General features: G+C 37.3%; 1 protein-coding gene across 5 annotated transcripts in view; it reads left to right on the top strand.

The window, feature by feature from the left end:
* Positions 1-657: 657 nt before the first annotated feature.
* LOC126188888 (tyrosine-protein phosphatase non-receptor type 2-like) overlaps positions 658-16,317 on the top strand; it is a 56,682-nt gene continuing 41,022 nt past the window's right edge. For all 5 annotated transcript variants that reach the window (XR_007537872.1, XM_049930572.1, XM_049930570.1 and 2 more), the window contains exons 1-3: positions 658-838; positions 1,239-1,400; positions 5,917-6,051. Coding sequence is in view for 4 of the 5 variants with exons in the window: in XM_049930572.1 (XP_049786529.1) it covers positions 755-838; positions 1,239-1,400; positions 5,917-6,051 (381 nt within the window). In the remaining variant the exon portion in view is untranslated. The remainder of the gene's footprint in view (positions 839-1,238; positions 1,401-5,916; positions 6,052-16,317) is intronic.

Genomic DNA, 16,317 nt, shown 5'->3' with positions numbered 1-16,317 from the left:
CATGTAATTCGAGTGAGTTATCTTCAATGCCCTATAGTGCTAATCTAATGTTATGTGAAAAGGTGTCAAAAGCTGCAAGTGTTGCAATCTGCTTTCTTTCATAAATAACTTAAATGTTCATTATCGAGGTTTCATGTTATTATAATGTATAATATCAGAAGCGAACCGACCTTTGCTTCTAATATTGCAAATTACAACATTAGATCATCACAACAACATGTGTAAAGTCAAACTATTGTTTTTACTATTAACAGATGAGACGTACTTACTGTTCTGGTAGCTCAGTGAAAACCGTAGTCTATGGGTAACAAATATCTTGTTTTCAAGTAAGTTGTTCTTTAATAAGCATCCTGGTTTTTGGCATGGAAAATTACTTTTCACATTATAATTTCATCTACCACGGAAAAATTTGTGACTGCGAGTTCTTTTCGTTTCATTATAACAGTACCGGTATTTAAATATCGTGTTTCCTTAAACAACCTTGACATGACTTCTGAATTTGGATATTTGTAATATGGATTTCAAATTAATATTTTAAGATTTTATGTTTAAATTAAAATAATTTCGTAAGCAAAGCAGAAGTACAATGCATAGCGTTTCGTGACGTCAACAACTAACTTCTGTGCTCTGTGATGTTTATGTTGGCAGACCGTCTACGGATGTCGGTAGCTGTAGCGCGTAGTGTTGGCAAGGCAAGGTTTTATGAGGAGAGTGTGTGCGGTAGTGGATAAATGGTGTAGTGGATGTGTGTAAGATGAGCAGGACTCCTGGTAAAAATAATATTGAAGCGGAATTTGTGCAAATAGACTCGATTAGAGCGTGGACGCAGTTGTACCAGGTGTGCACCCTTATACCGAAATTCTAAATACTCGGATTGGAAGTGGTTCAAGTTCAAGGACAGATTGTATTCGTAAAATTTCCAAAAATGTTTCATAGTGTTGACATTTGATTACACAGCCAGTCAATAATATCAATTTTTTTATATTAAATGCATAAATTATGTTGTATTGTGGAGAACCGTGGTCTGACGGGCATAGACGCCTGTAGATAAAACTTCGTATAATCAGTTGTGTTTTACACATAAGAACACGTCTTTCGCCGAATTGAAAACCGCGTGACTTAATGATAGTATTTTGTTGTTTGCTGGTGACTCGTACAGCTTTTGCTTTCGTTGTGTGTTCGACTTTAATTTTGAGCATGTATAGAGACTTTTACTTCATAAAAGCTATTCTTTCCAGCGCATAAGGGATGAGAGTTTAAACAATGATTACACACTCATTGAAGCAAAGAAAGCAGAAAACAAGAATCTTAACAGGTATAGAGATGTCAGTCCATATGATCATAGCAGAGTTGTTCTCACAAAGGGATCCTGCAACTATATCAATGCAAATCTTATCACGGTAAGTGTGTGATGACACTGTACTTTCTTGAGGTAGTTTATTTTAAAACACAATAGAGTTATTTACTTGTAAATATTTCTATGCGGGATCTCTGTCTTCCTAAGAAGGCGATACAGCTAGTTAAAAGTTGAAATTCATGTCAAACTGAAGTTAATTTAGGTTGCTAGAGGGCATTTACTGAGGTAAATTTGCATAGTACATATTGTACCAGTACCACAGGTTGACATACCTGGAACTTAATGTTGTAAAAGGCTAAAGTGTCTCATTTAGCTACAGAAATGATGCGCCATACTATTTAACTGAAGATATGACTTTTAATAATACCCATATACATTTATATACACCAGCATCAGAACTGTGGAACATTTGTTACACATTATTGATGTTCTTGCATTTGAGCATTTGGTAGTTCAGTTGCACATGTTAGATTAATACTTGTTCTGTAGATCATGAATACAACACTTTGTAATGATGTGGAACATGTAAGTTTAACAAACGTTTCTTTACATTCATAACTGAACTTAACTTTTTTTCATCCATTTCTTATGTAAAGATATCGAGGAAACATTGTTAAGGTTTTTTGCATTATGCTAAGCAGTTGTATACATGGAACCCATGGACTGTTATAAAATTCGGTTCCTTAAGAGTGTGTGCCTCACATACTAGGATATCGGCTGAGCACCTAATGTCATACTTTTCCCTTGAAGCACAATGTATGGTCTAGTGCAGTTTCCTCATGTGGTAAAATTCTGTAAACCATACTGGTACTGATAAAGGAAAAAATACTTGTAGCATGTTTCACTGAGATAGCTTCTTGACACAGCTTCTCGACTTGCAATAGGCAATTCACCTTATCTCTGCAAATATCCCAACTATATATTTAATTAGTATGGTACCCAAGCAACTTCAGATTTATTGTTGTGGTTGGGAACATTTATATTTAACATGATTACTTCTGTTTTGTTGATATTTACTTGTAACACGTTTGTGTAGTACCTAGTCATAAATCTATCTACTGAGTTTGCTAATTTATTTTGTAACTTCTCCAGGTTGTATCTTGAACAAGTGATGTTGCCAGTGACATGCAATACTGTTTCACAAGTCAATATTTAGGGCAAATCATTTTCAAGCCATAAGCAGAAGAGATTTAGGAATAGTGTTGTGGTACATATTTAGTCATTAGTAATGAAACTATTATCTGGTGATTTATACACACTGTTTAGTGTTGGTTATGTATGACTGCAGCAATTTACGAGCATTCTCTATAATTCCATAGTGTTGTAACTCTCTCTAATTAGCATGTTGTGAGTCATTGTATCAAGTATGGTTCACTAACTTATTCTGAAAGCAGTTATATACTTTAATTACAATGCTCAGCTGCTGTTACTATGGAGATGAGAGATCTGAAGCAATACTACTCGGAGCAAAGTAGGTTTTTGTATTTGAAATGCTGGTTCAACTCCTAAATGCATACAATACTGTTACATTGTAGCAATATTCTTGATATGCCATGATTTAATCATTTGTGTGAAGTGTTTTCATTTGTTTCTTATGTGTTTAAATTGAAACAGTGTACTGGTGTTTAGAAATTGTAGATGCAACAAATAATTCACTGGTCAGACAGGAAGTTAAACTACTCCAACTAACACTTTTTGTTGAGAATCGGCAAAAGTGATCCCGATTTTCTTGCGTATTTCTTAATCTTGGTCTGTTACATACAATTGGCACAGTATATATTTAATAGAGAATTTTGAAGATGTAATGGCACTTGTTGACACCTGTTGGCTTTTGTGTTTTGTCTTTGGCTCTTCGGCAAATGTTTTCAATGTTTCCATTAGCATTGGAGAGTGTGCCTTTGATAGTGCCAGTCACACATGGTGGCAAAAGCCAGCAAAAACTTTAAACATTGGATGAAGATCGCAATAAAGTAGTGGACATATAATAAATATTTAATATTTCATGAGGATTACTGCTACTTTCTTTTTGTGATCCATCTCTGTTTTGATGACTCCCAAAGCCACTTTACTAAATTCATTTAATACGGTATTTGGCATTAACTTTGTTGTCTTGAGGGCAGATTCATAATGTTGCATCATAATTGTGTATATTTATTTATATGTTTATTGTACTATAGTCTCCTAACACAGTAGCATCAAGATTCATACATTATTTAGGTGTAGTGTGCATACCAATACTTAGACGCACTGGTTTCAAACTTTTTCTGCTCATGATATTTCTACAAGGACATTAGTTAAGACGTGTAAGAATTTATCTCGACTCCTTGGCTTTTGTTCATGCCATTAATTAATTACTGTTTGTCAAATTTTACCTGGTTTTTAGTCAGCTTATCTTTAGACTGTGAATCACTCGTATCAATCGTATCTGTTCAGTCAGATCAATTCATATTACTTTATGGAGGTCGTCTAAAATTATATACAGATCAGATTATGCTCTATTTAACTGAAAATCCAAACATGCATTCTCTCTTAGGGGCATGGCATTTAATTTTTAAACTTTGAATTGCTTCTGCATGTGATAATAGCAGTTACTAAGTGAAATGACGTGATCAGTGCAAAGTAAAATATATTATGTCTTGACAGTTAGTAAAATTTGGCTAATGAGGTTTACTTATTATGATGTTCCATAAATTCAGACAAAGAATAGAAGCAGTGGTCAAGCAAGAACTATTTAACTTTATTTTAAATACATTTAATGTTGGTATGCATTTTAGATAAGAAGACAAATGGTTATGTAACATAGCTCCAGTATAATACTCACATTTTTTGCGTAAGTTTGTATTTGCTGTGTTCATGTGTACGTTCATCTTCTGCCTAGTTTCATAAGTCTGTATATAATAGCTGTGTCTGCAAAGATTTTCGTTTTTTGAGACACTCCCTTTTGTGAAAATTAGTATTTTGTATATATAAAAGCAAGGCAGTGTGAATATTTTGAGTTTTAAAAAGTGGTCTACAGGAATCTTTGCATTTAGCTGTTTTTTTAATCACCCTGATAATATTTTTTGGAGAATTTGTGGAATTCCCCGAAAAGATTATTCCATACATAAGTAGCGACTGTATACTACAATGCACTGATGAACAGCTTGTATTCTGAGTGAGGATCCTAACAGCATATGCTAGTGAATTCAGTCCCTTATTTAAACTGTTTAGGGCACCTCCTGCTTCAGATCTTCCTGATCATAAATACCTAGGAACTTTGTACACTGGCCTTAGGCACATTTTTTTTTCCTTCGATAGTGAAAACAAAGTTTGCAGGATGGAGGTTTTGTGTGGTGTGGAAGTTAACTGCCACAGTTTTTCAGAATTTATGATGAGCATATTGGTCCTGAGCCAATGCCTTAAGGTGCGCATAAATGATTTTGCAGCCTCCTGCAGATTTTCCTCATTTTGTTATTTAATTAGAATATTAGTGTCCTCTGCAAAGAGTGAAATGGTTCCATCATGTATTTTACTAGCCATGTCATTTATATACAACATAAACAGGACAGGTCCCATAACTGACCGTTGTGGGATTCCATACTTGATTTTCTCCTCATCATTGTAAAAACTAGACTTTTTTTGTGTTTCAGTATCTTTGTGTTTTGTTTCTGTAATCTGCTGATGGTTACTGAGGTACGACTGGCGCCACCTTTCAGACTGGCCTCTAATTCCATAATTCGTTAATTTATGCAAGAGAATGCCATGATGAGTAACATTGAAGGCTTTACTTAGATCCAGAAATATCTATATATATGTTCTTGTCATCCACTGTTTTTAATACTTCATTTTAGAAGGCAAAAATTGCTGTCTGTGTTGACTTTCCAGCTCTGAAGCCATGTTGGGAATAACTTATTCTTTATTTAAGAAAACTGTTAATCTTGTAAGCAACATTTTTTTCCATAATTTTGCTGAAGCCTGACAATACTGAAACTGGCCTATAATTAGCAATATCACTTTTTGCACCCTTGCAAAGTTGTTATTTTCGCAGTTTTTCGATTCTTTAGAAATACACCTCTCTCATTATGTCTGTTAGTGATTCCACAATAATTGTTACGCTAACTTTGATAATAGTGTCTGGTATCTCATCAGTGTCTGGTATGTCATCAGCATCCAAATATTTGTTAGGTAATTCTTTTAGGATTCTTGACAGTTCCTCAGGTGTTGCTGGATACATTAATAACGTGTTTGGGTGAATTTTTTTATCTTAGTGACTGGCTGGCTTTTTGTCAAGGTGTGTGTTTATTGACTGCTGTACCATTTTGTTGAAAGCACTAGTCACATGTTTGGGCTGTGTCATGTCTGTGTTCTTTACTTTTCCATAGATTAATATTTTCTCTAGAGTGTTTTACGCATTGACTAGCTCAACCTAAGGTTTTCACGTTCCAATCCACATATTTTCTATATTTATGGGGTGAAATATGTAAATAAGTACTAACATGTTGTGATGCTGTTATTAATAAATTTAATGGTGTGAAGTTGGTGATAACTTGCAAATTCCTTCTGCTTATTCTTTTTTGCAGATGGAAAGGGCACACCGTCGGTATATCTTGACACAGGGCCCTTTGCCACATACAACAGGCCATTTCTGGTTGATGATTTGGGAACAAAAGTGCAAAGCAGTGCTTATGCTGAACAGAATAATAGAAAAGAATCAGGTATGTCACTGTATATTTCCGTTAAGTTCTTTCTTATGCTCAGCTAGTTCCTTGTGCAGTGTGCTAACATTAAGTAGGGAAAATATTAAGCATTTATACGCCTCACCACTACTGATTTTAAACATGAACTTGTTAGTGGGTCATATGACTTAAATCTGGAAAGTTCTCATTATAGCTATTTGGAGTATTTACATCAAATTTTTGTTTGACCATATTATAGAGATGCAGTGGAAGATCCTGGAGCATTTTAGATACTGAAAGATTTTACAGTTGCCCGTTTTGATTACAAATGCACAATTGTATATGTGTAGCATTATTTGCAAGAAACAATCGACTCCTGTACCAGCATTGATAATTTCATATTCTTGCATTATACAGATAATGTTGACTGACAGACTAGACTGAAAATAGGTCAGCTGGATTTGTTACTTACATCACATATTCTGTTGTAATAGGGGAAGGGTGTGAATTTAAGTATCAGCTAATAATAATACCCATTTCCTTTTCTACTCAGCAGAAGGTATGGCAGGGTTGCTTTGACAGATTTTGTTGCTTGCTTGTCAGGATTATTTTGTATAATGAAATTCAACAACTGGAGTATGTAATGAGAATTAAACTGACATTTGAATTTTTGCTTGTTTTGTACAGTAAATAGTATTTCAGGAAGACTTCATTCTCTATTTGATAAATTAATTCCATGTGAAATATCAGTACCGAGATAAATGTACCTACTATGTCAGTGAATTTTCCCTTATGGGCTGCTGTTGGCAATGGCTCGTCTGATGAGTGGTGGGAAGTCAACAAGATGAATCATGGGTCAGATTTAAATAGCCAGTGAGATTCTTGTTTGCAGTTTCCTTCACTTCGTGCATGAAGTTGGCGTATATTTTATTCTGCTTGCAGCAATTTAAGATTTGCTCTTAGGTTCCTGCCTCACCACAAACAAAGTGGGCTAATGCAGTGGTTAGCACACTGGACTCACATTGGGAAGGACAGCGATCCAAACTCACAGCCAGCCATCCTGATTTAGGTTTGCCGCGATTTCCGTTAGTCACTTGAGGCAAATGTTGGGATGGTTCCTTTGAAAGGGCACGGTCATTTTCCTTCTCCGTCTTATACTAATCTGAATTTGTGCTCAGTCTCTAATGACCTCTTCGCGGAAGGTGTGGTAAACACTAACCTCCCCACTACCCAACCACAGTGTTGGAAATCATGACTTTCTGGAGGGAAAAAAGTCACGTATTTGTGATAACCGACGTTATAAGGTACAGCTATTCTCATTGGCTACTGCACACTATCATCGGGCTGGCTATAACAAATGATGACGAATTGTCAACTGCAGTGCACAGCGAAAATCCGTTGAGACCGTAAGAGCACTTTAGCCATATTCTGAATGCTGTACCTCTCATGTTTGCAAATGCTGTCAGGTTAAGTAGTTTGTTAGAGAATAACAAAACAAATATTTTGTAATGAGCTGAGAGGACCATGTATTGATGCCATTCAGGTTGATTTTATTGTTAAGTTTGTAAGTACTGTAGATTGTAAAAATAGGTAATGGATGTAAATTACAACCATGACTGTCGAGAAAGATGATCTAACAGTTTATGGTTCTCAATTGGTTCATGCATGCAATACAACACTCATTTTGAGTTAATAGTGACCTATGAAACAGAGGCCATGAAAAACTGTACAACAGGAAGAACATTTGCTGTCACAAGTTGGTGACAAGTTGGTGACACCAGATAAAGAATAAATTTTAAAAATGCTAGTTTTAGGCACAAGATTTTCAGTGGACTGAAGCAGGGAGTGTTTCATGATTGGAGCAATGGGTTGTTCAATATGTGCAAGGGAAACTCAGTGAAAGCATCCCAGTTACGAAGTTACCTGAATGAAGACCCTGGTGATCAAGAGGAATTTTTCAGCTGCATGTGTTGTGCAATTCAAAGCAAGCATTGGCTGATGTAAAAAGGTGAAGAAGAGGGTAGGGCTTGTGTTAAGACATAAAACAACGCTAGCTCAGCAACTTTCTGCAGCATTTGATGAAAAACTGCTTGTATATTATCATCATATAATCCATTTAAGGAAACAGCATGACTGCTTGGGAGGCCATGGGGTCAGTGCTGACCAGACATCATTTTATTTTGATATGTTGTCAAATGTCACTGTTTACATGAAGGATGTTAGAGGCATTCCTGTAAAAAGTTCTCTCAATAAAAATACCAGAATAACAGAAATGCTGGGTGCACTAGCAGAGTGAAGCAAGTTCCCCCCAATGTGTGATTTCTTTGCAGAAAACCAATTGTTGTTGTTGTTGTCGTTGTCGTCGTCGTTGTGGTCTTCCGTCCTGAGACTGGTTTGATGCAGCTCTCCATGCTAATCTATCCTGTGCAAGCTCCTTCATCTCCCAGTACCTACTGCAACCTACGTCCTTCTGAATCTGCTTAGTGTATTCATCTCTTTGTCTCCCTCTACAATTTTTACCCTCCACGCTGCCCTCCAATGCTAAATTGGTGATCCCTTGATGCCTCAGGACATGTCCTACCAACCGATCCCTTCTTCTAGTCAAGTTGTGCCACAAACTCCTCTTCTCCCCAATCCTATTCAATACCTCCTCATTAGTTACGTGATCTACCCACCTAATCTTCAACATTCTTCTGTAGCACCACATTTCGAAAGCTTCTATTCTCTCCTTGTCCAAACTATTTATTGTCCATGTTTCTTTTCCATACATGGCTACACTCCATACAAATACTTTCAGAAACGACTTCCTGACATTTAGATCTATACGCGATGTTAACAAATTTCTCTTCTTCAGAAACGCTTTCCTTGCCATTGCCAGTCTACATTTTATATCCTCTCTACTTCGACCATCATCACTTATTTTGCTCCAAATAGCAAAACTCCTTTACTACTTTAAGTGTCTCATTTCCTAATCTAATTCCCTCAGCATCACTCGATTTAATTCAACTACATTCCATTATCCTCGTTTTGCTTTTATTGATGTTCATTTTATATCCTCTTTTCAAGACACTGTCCATTCCGTTCAGCTGCTCTTCCAAGTGCTTTGCTGTCTCTGACAGAATTACGATGTCATTGGCGAACCTCAAAGTTTTTATTTCTTCTCCATGGAATTTAATTCCTACTCCGTATTTTTCTTTTTTCCTTCACTGCTTGCTCAATATACAGATTGAATAACATCGGGGAGAGGCTACAACCCTGTCTCACTCCCTTCCCAACCACTACTTCCCTTTCATGCCCCTCGACTCCTATAACTGCCATCTGGTTTCTGTACAAATTGTAAATAGCCTTTCGCTCCCTGTATTTTACCCCTGCCACCTTTAGAATTTGAAACAGAGTATTCCAGTCAACATTGTCAAAAGCTTTCTCTAAGTCTACAAATTCTTAATCTTACTTCTAAGATTAGTCGTAAGGTCAGTATTGCCTCACGTGTTCCAACATTTCTACGGAATCCAAACTGATCTTCCCCGAGGTCGGCTTCTACCAGTTTTTCCATTCGTCTGTAAAGAATTCGTGTTACTATTTTGCAGCTGTGACTTATTAAACTGATAGTTCGGTAATTTTCACATCTGTCAACACCTGCTTTCTTTCGGATTGGAACTATTTTATTCTTCTTGAAGTCTGAGGGTATTTCACCTGTCTCGTACATCTTGCTCACCAGATGGTACAGTTTGGTCAGGACTGGCTCTCCCAAGGCCATCAGTAGTTCTAATGGAATGATGTCTACTCCTGGGGCCTTGTTTCGACTCAGGTCTTTCAGTGCTCTGTGAAACTCTTCACACAGTATCGTATCCCCCAATTCATCTACATCCTCTTCCATTTCCATAATATTGTCCTCAAGTACATCGCCCTTGTATAGACCCTCTATATACTCCTTCCACCTTTCTGCTTTCCCCTCTTTGCTTAGAACTGGGTTTCCATCTGAGCTCTTGATATTCATACAAGTGGCTCTCTTTTCTCCAAAGGTCTCTTTAATTTTCCTGTAGGCTCTATCTATCTTACCCCTAGTGAGATAAGCCTCTACATCCGTACATTTGTCCTCTAGCCATGCCTGCTTACTATACCAGAAGAAAAACTGCCTACGTGACTTTCTTTTAGATGTCTAGAAAGGGATGATAAGTGACCTGATGAAAGATTGGGTGAAGATCATTTGGAACAGAATACCATACTCTTTGCTTTACAGCAAAAAGCTGTTGGAAACAGTCTTTCTGAGGGCACCTTACCTGGGAAATTAAGGATCTGTTAGCAAAGAACAACATAAATCTGGCAATTGCTGGCGGCATGACCTCACAGCTTCAAGTAGTGGAAATTATAAATAGATGTTTTAAAGCCCACCTGAGACAGCTTTACAGTGACTGGCTTTTTTAAGGAGACCATACCCATACTCCAGGTGGTGGGGCTAAAGAAACTCCATTATCCATGCTAGGCCACTGGATTCTTTGTGTCTGGGACTGAATCTCATGTGAATATATTATGAAAGGATTCAAAAAGTGCTATGTGTCCAGTGATAATGAATGCCTCTGAAGATGGCATGTTATGGGGGTAGTGTCAGGAAAGAAGAAATACCAGTAGCCTTACAAAAGATGATTAGTATTATTATTAAAATGGAGATACCACAGATGACTGGTTTAGAAAGTAAACAAAAAAGGAAGTGAAGACACAAATTAATGTAAACCATTTATTTTATTTCTCCTGTATTATCAAAATGTAAACAATCAATAAATGGCATAAATTCAGAATAGGCCTAGGTATAAGTTACCTTTCTTAGGCATACACTTAATAACTAAAATAGTTTGTTATTCAGGATCATGTTGGTTGGGTAAATACAATATTTCACTTTTGCCTCTGCACTCAGTGGCGTAGAGGTCGGCAAAGTGCCTGTTACGGTACTCCATCTCTTTTTGGCCTTCCTACATTTCTTTGTTCAGGGCTTTCCTAACTTTCCCCACCCATAAACGTAGTCTCCATGTTCCTGTCATTTTCTCTTCTTTCCCTTTACTTTTGTGTTTAGGTTATATAGTCCTAAATATTTCCTTTTAAACTTGTTTCTTTTATGGTCTTTCCTCGTACATCCTTTCACTAATCTTAAAAACCTCATTTATTGAGTCTGTATTCTACTGTTTCGATGTCTCATTGTTGCCCATGCTTGACTTCCTTGAGCAAGGGTTTTATGGAACTTCAGCTGGGTTTCTTTGCTGGCATATGTCTGCAAATTTTTATGGATGTTCCACATATGGAAGAGAATTTAATTTTTGGTCTTATTGGTCATTATCATTTGTATTTTTTTTATTTTTGAACTTTTTAATTTCCTAGATTGTATATATTATAAAACATTGAAATGTGATGTCTAATTTCAGTTGACTAAGCAATGATCTTCAATTTCAGAACAAGTAAAATACAGAAAATTGCTTTAAATTCAAGTTTATGAACTAAACTTCAAAGTAATAAATGTCTGAAAATGAGGAAATATGTAAAATTAATAACACACTACTGATGATAGAATGTGTGCCAGGATATGGTGTTCGAAAACCCGGCATAGTCTAAAGATCTGGGAGCTATTTAAGAAAATAAAGGAGCTGATATACAAAACATACCATGCCCATATGAGTAATGCTGTCAATAAAGAAAAACTGTCGTGGTAAAAACCAACTAGTTGAAGACTTGTTTGAACAAAATAAATAAAGTATGTTAGGTAGTGAAAATTATTAAAAATAAGAATATCAGTAATATACAAAAAGAAACATACTGTGCATGATAAGATTGCTGTCAGTTTTGGAACACACATAAATTCGTACATCAAGTAACTTGTCAAAACTGAGAAATGTTTGTGTTCGGTATGTCAGATTTGACTGTGGCCTGCTCATAGCTAGAGCAAGACTAACTACTGTGTGCTTGCAAAAGCCAAGCCAAAAGTTGCCAGAAAGGCCAGGTGTTGGCACTCAAGGTGTACAAGGGGGAGAGAAACTTGTTTCATTCACTTGCAGTAGTTGCTCTCGACAACAGTAATGCCTTCTTAATTCTTCGGCCCTGCACTTGGATTTAGCCCTCCTTGGCACCTTCATGGGCTAGGTTTTTTCCAGCAGTGTTGTATATTACCAGTGACACACATTTACTGACAAAGAATTGGCCATCAGGTGCCTCCTGTTCATGTTAACTGAAAGCAATGAAAATGTGGCATGACGACATTATGCTGACTTGTCACTGCAGTGGCAGTTACCACATCACAGAACTTCTGCATTGAAGGGTTGTTCCATTACTCTTATTTTACTTTGTAATATGCAATCCCAAAAGGTACAAACATTTTTTTACTTTCTTTGAAGATACGTTAATAGAAACAAAGGTAATTGGGATAAGAAAGCAAATAAATTGCCGCTATACTATTACTCTGTAACAAATCAGTGGAGACCACATGTTCCTTATTCTGAAGTACTATGAAAACAACCCTGAAGAACCTCTGAAATTGATGGTGGAGTTAGGTTTCACCATATAAATGACAATAGCGTCCAGATAAATGTTTTTCATATTAGTTCTACTTTTCCTACATTGTTGATATTCCTACCTGGTGTTCCTCTTGTTTGATTTTATCTCTTTCGTTTGTATCCTATCAGAGGTTCTGCTCTGCATACAGTTTACAGTGATACATTCTGCTTATAACTATATCCATTGGATTTGATGATGATTGCATTTTCAGCTGTAAACCACCTCACGATGTATGGCAAGAGCATTCTTCTGGTACCACTTTTATTTCCCCTTGCTGTCCTATTACATTTGAGAATTATACATAAGATGGGTGACTGATAGTCGATTTCTGCATGAGCTCTAATTTCTTTGATTTTTCCCCATCATGATCGTTTCATGGTTCATTTCAGAATATGCAGTCTCTGAATTCTAACAGCAACTCGCATAGTGATACCACCACCTCTCACGTAGTGTCTGCCACTGGAGTTTGAGGAGTGTCTCTGTGACACTCCCGCATTTACTAAATAAAACCGTAATGAAGTGTACCATACTTCCTTGTACCTTCAAGGTTTTGTAAGCCTCTTCTCTTGTGGATAAGTTACATTTCCTTGGAGTTATTCAAAAAGTGAATCTGCTTGGCAGTTTCTCCTCCTACAACTAGCTATATGTTTAATGGATCAGTAATAGCTCTTTTACCTATTTGTACTTGGTATGTAATGTCTGTTTACACTGAGGTGAACTCCCAGTCCCTGCACCAGTCACTCATAGTTTGTAGTTCTTCCTCCATTCCACTGCAGCATTGCATCATTCGTGAACAGCTTCATTGAACTGCTAATGTAAACCACTGGATCATTTATATTGTGAACAACAGCCGCCCTATAACACTTTCGGCTACTTCTGAAGTTACCTTTACGCCTGATTTTGCCCCATTGCGGGTGACATCTTGATTTCACACTGCTACAAACTCCTCAGTTCAGTTACAGTGCTGATTTAATATTTATTAATGTGTTTTCTCCACTAAGTAACCATGCAGACTGTATTGAATGCCTTCCATTGGTCAGTAGATGTGACAATGACACAATTAACTATGGCCTTTTGGATCTCAAGGACAAGTTGAATTTCATAAGATTTCTGTTAGTCGAATCCCTGTGGAACCATAAGAAAGAAATTTTTTCTCTCCAAAAAGCTTGTAATATATAAGCATAAAATGGTACCAGATTCTAAAACAGATTGACATCAATGCCTTAACCCTACATCTGTATGGTGACCCTCTGTGTATATACTATTGGCCTGCACCTTTTTTTCCAATCGCATAGAACCCTTATATACTTGAGTGACCTATGGTAAACTGCTGCGAAAGGGAAGAAAGATCTTTCACATTATCTACACAGAACAGTACAGGACCAAATTTCTTTTCTTTTGTTGAGCAAACTTAGCTGATTTTCTCTTCTGTGAGTACTTATCCCAACATGTGCTATTTCAATGTCCATGCAACAATTCAAAGGAAGAACTGTACTAAAACTTACTGTAGCATATTGTACAAAGCTTCTGAATTTACCCTTTGATGTTCCAAATTTTTATGTCCATAGATAAATATGTGATATTAATTGCTCAGACAATTTACATTATCTTTTCAGACTTTGATTGCTAAGCAAAAGTGTTTTAGCAGACTTAGTCATAGATTTCTTCCTAAGTTAACAGGCAAGTTTCCAGAATGAGATTTTCACTCTGCAGCGGAGTGTGCGCTGATATGAAACTTCATGGCAGATTAAAACTGTGTGCCCAACTGAGACTCGAACTCGGGACCTTTGCCTTTCGCGGGCAAGTGCTCTACCATCTGAGCTACCGAAGCACGACTCGCGCCTGGTAACTTCTGTAAAGTTTGAAAGGTAGGAGACGAGATACTGGCATAAGTAAAGTTGTGAGGACCGGGCGTGAGTCGTGCTTCGGTAACTCAGATGGTAGAGCACTTGCCCGTGAAAGGCAAAGGTCCCGAGTTCGAGTCCCGGTCAGGCACACAGTTTTAATCTGCCAGGAAGTTTCATAACAGGTAAGTGATTGAAAGCTGTGAACTCAAGAGATGATTTACTTAGTGAACTGAACTGCTCAAAGTCTGTAATGTTGTAGTGACAGTAACGAAAAATAAAATGAGGAACAAACTAAAATACATTGATTGTTTCTCATTGCAACAGAGACATTCAGAGCCTTAAAATCTATTCGAAAGCATTTCCTTTAAACTTCTTTATAATGATGACCATGAAAGTAAGAGGGGAAACACACATTGTAAAACATTTTCTTGTTATATACTTACTGTTTGCTACTGAAAGATAACCAGGAGCTTGAAACAAATAGTATATTAGCACACGAATATAACATAAAAACATTTGTTTACTTGTGATTTCTATATTTCCCTTTAAGTAGCAGATAATTCAAATTTTAAAAATAAATGTTTTAATTAAGAGTTGTTACTGTTTACTGTGTAGAATGCAGCTTTGCATTTACTGTGAAATGTAGTACATTAAACCAGCCTGAAACTTGCAGCAAAGCTATTTACATTATGTGATCAAAAGTATCTGGACACATGCCTGAAAATGACCTAAAAGTTCGCAGTGCCCTACATCGATAATGCTGGAATTAAATATGGTGTTGGCTTACCCTTAGCCTTTTACAGCTTAGCGTTAAAAACATCCCAAAGATGTTTTATAGGACTCAGGTCAGGACTCTCTGCAGGCCAGTCCATTACAGGGATGTTATTGTCGTGTAACCACTCCGTCATGCATTATGAATGGGTGCTCAGTCGTGTTGAAAGATGCAGTCACCATCCCCGAATTGCTCTTCAACAGTGGGAAGCAAGAAGGTTGCTAAAACATCAATGTAGGCCTGTGCTGTGGTAGTACCATGCAAAACAAGGGGTGCAGGTCCCCTCCACGAAAAAACTACCACACCGTAACACCACTGCCTCCGAATTATACTATTGGCACTACACAGATGGCAGATGATGTTCACCAGACATTTGCCATACCGACACCCTGCCATTGGATCACCTCATTGTGTACCGTGATTTGTCACTCCACACAACATTTTTTCACTGTTCAATTGTCCAATGTTTACTCTCCTTACACCAAGCGAGGTGGTGTTTGGCATTTACTGTTGCAATGTGTGGCTTATGAGCAGCCGCTCGACCATGAAATCCAAGTTTTATCATCTCCTGCCTAACTGTCATAGTATTTGCAGTGGATCCCGACACAGTTTGCAATTCCTGTGTGATGGTCTGGACAGATGCCTGTCTGTTACACATTACAACCCTCTTCAACTGTTGGCGATCTCTGTCGGTCAATAGACGAGGTCGCCCTGTGCACTTTTGTGCTGTACGTGTCCCTTCACATTTCCACTTCACTGCCACATTAGAAACAGTGGACCTAGGGATGTTTAGGAGTGTGGAAATCTTGCATACAGACATGTGACCCAAGTGACACCAAATCACCTGACCATGTTTGAAGTCTGTGAGTTCAGCGGAGCAACCCATTCTGCCCTCTTGTGATGTCTAATGACTACTGAGGTCGTTGATATGGTGTACCTAGCAGTAGATGGCAGCACAATGCACCTAAATGAAAAGCATATGTTTTTGGGGGTGTCCAGATACTTTTGATTACATAGCGCTCTTAATAGAGAGCTTTCTTTTCCATTATCAGTGAAGTGCTTGCTTCAGCACTGTTGGTGTTATTACCTTGAGAAACTATACACAATCATCTGATGTTTCCTCAGAGTTTGTCGATTTACTTTTTACTG

Source organism: Schistocerca cancellata, chromosome 5 (assembly GCF_023864275.1).
Source record: "Schistocerca cancellata isolate TAMUIC-IGC-003103 chromosome 5, iqSchCanc2.1, whole genome shotgun sequence".
Classification (NCBI taxonomy): domain Eukaryota; kingdom Metazoa; phylum Arthropoda; class Insecta; order Orthoptera; family Acrididae; genus Schistocerca; species Schistocerca cancellata.
The sequence above is the reverse complement of the archived record's forward strand: the minus strand, read 5'-3'. Positions and strand labels throughout refer to the sequence as shown.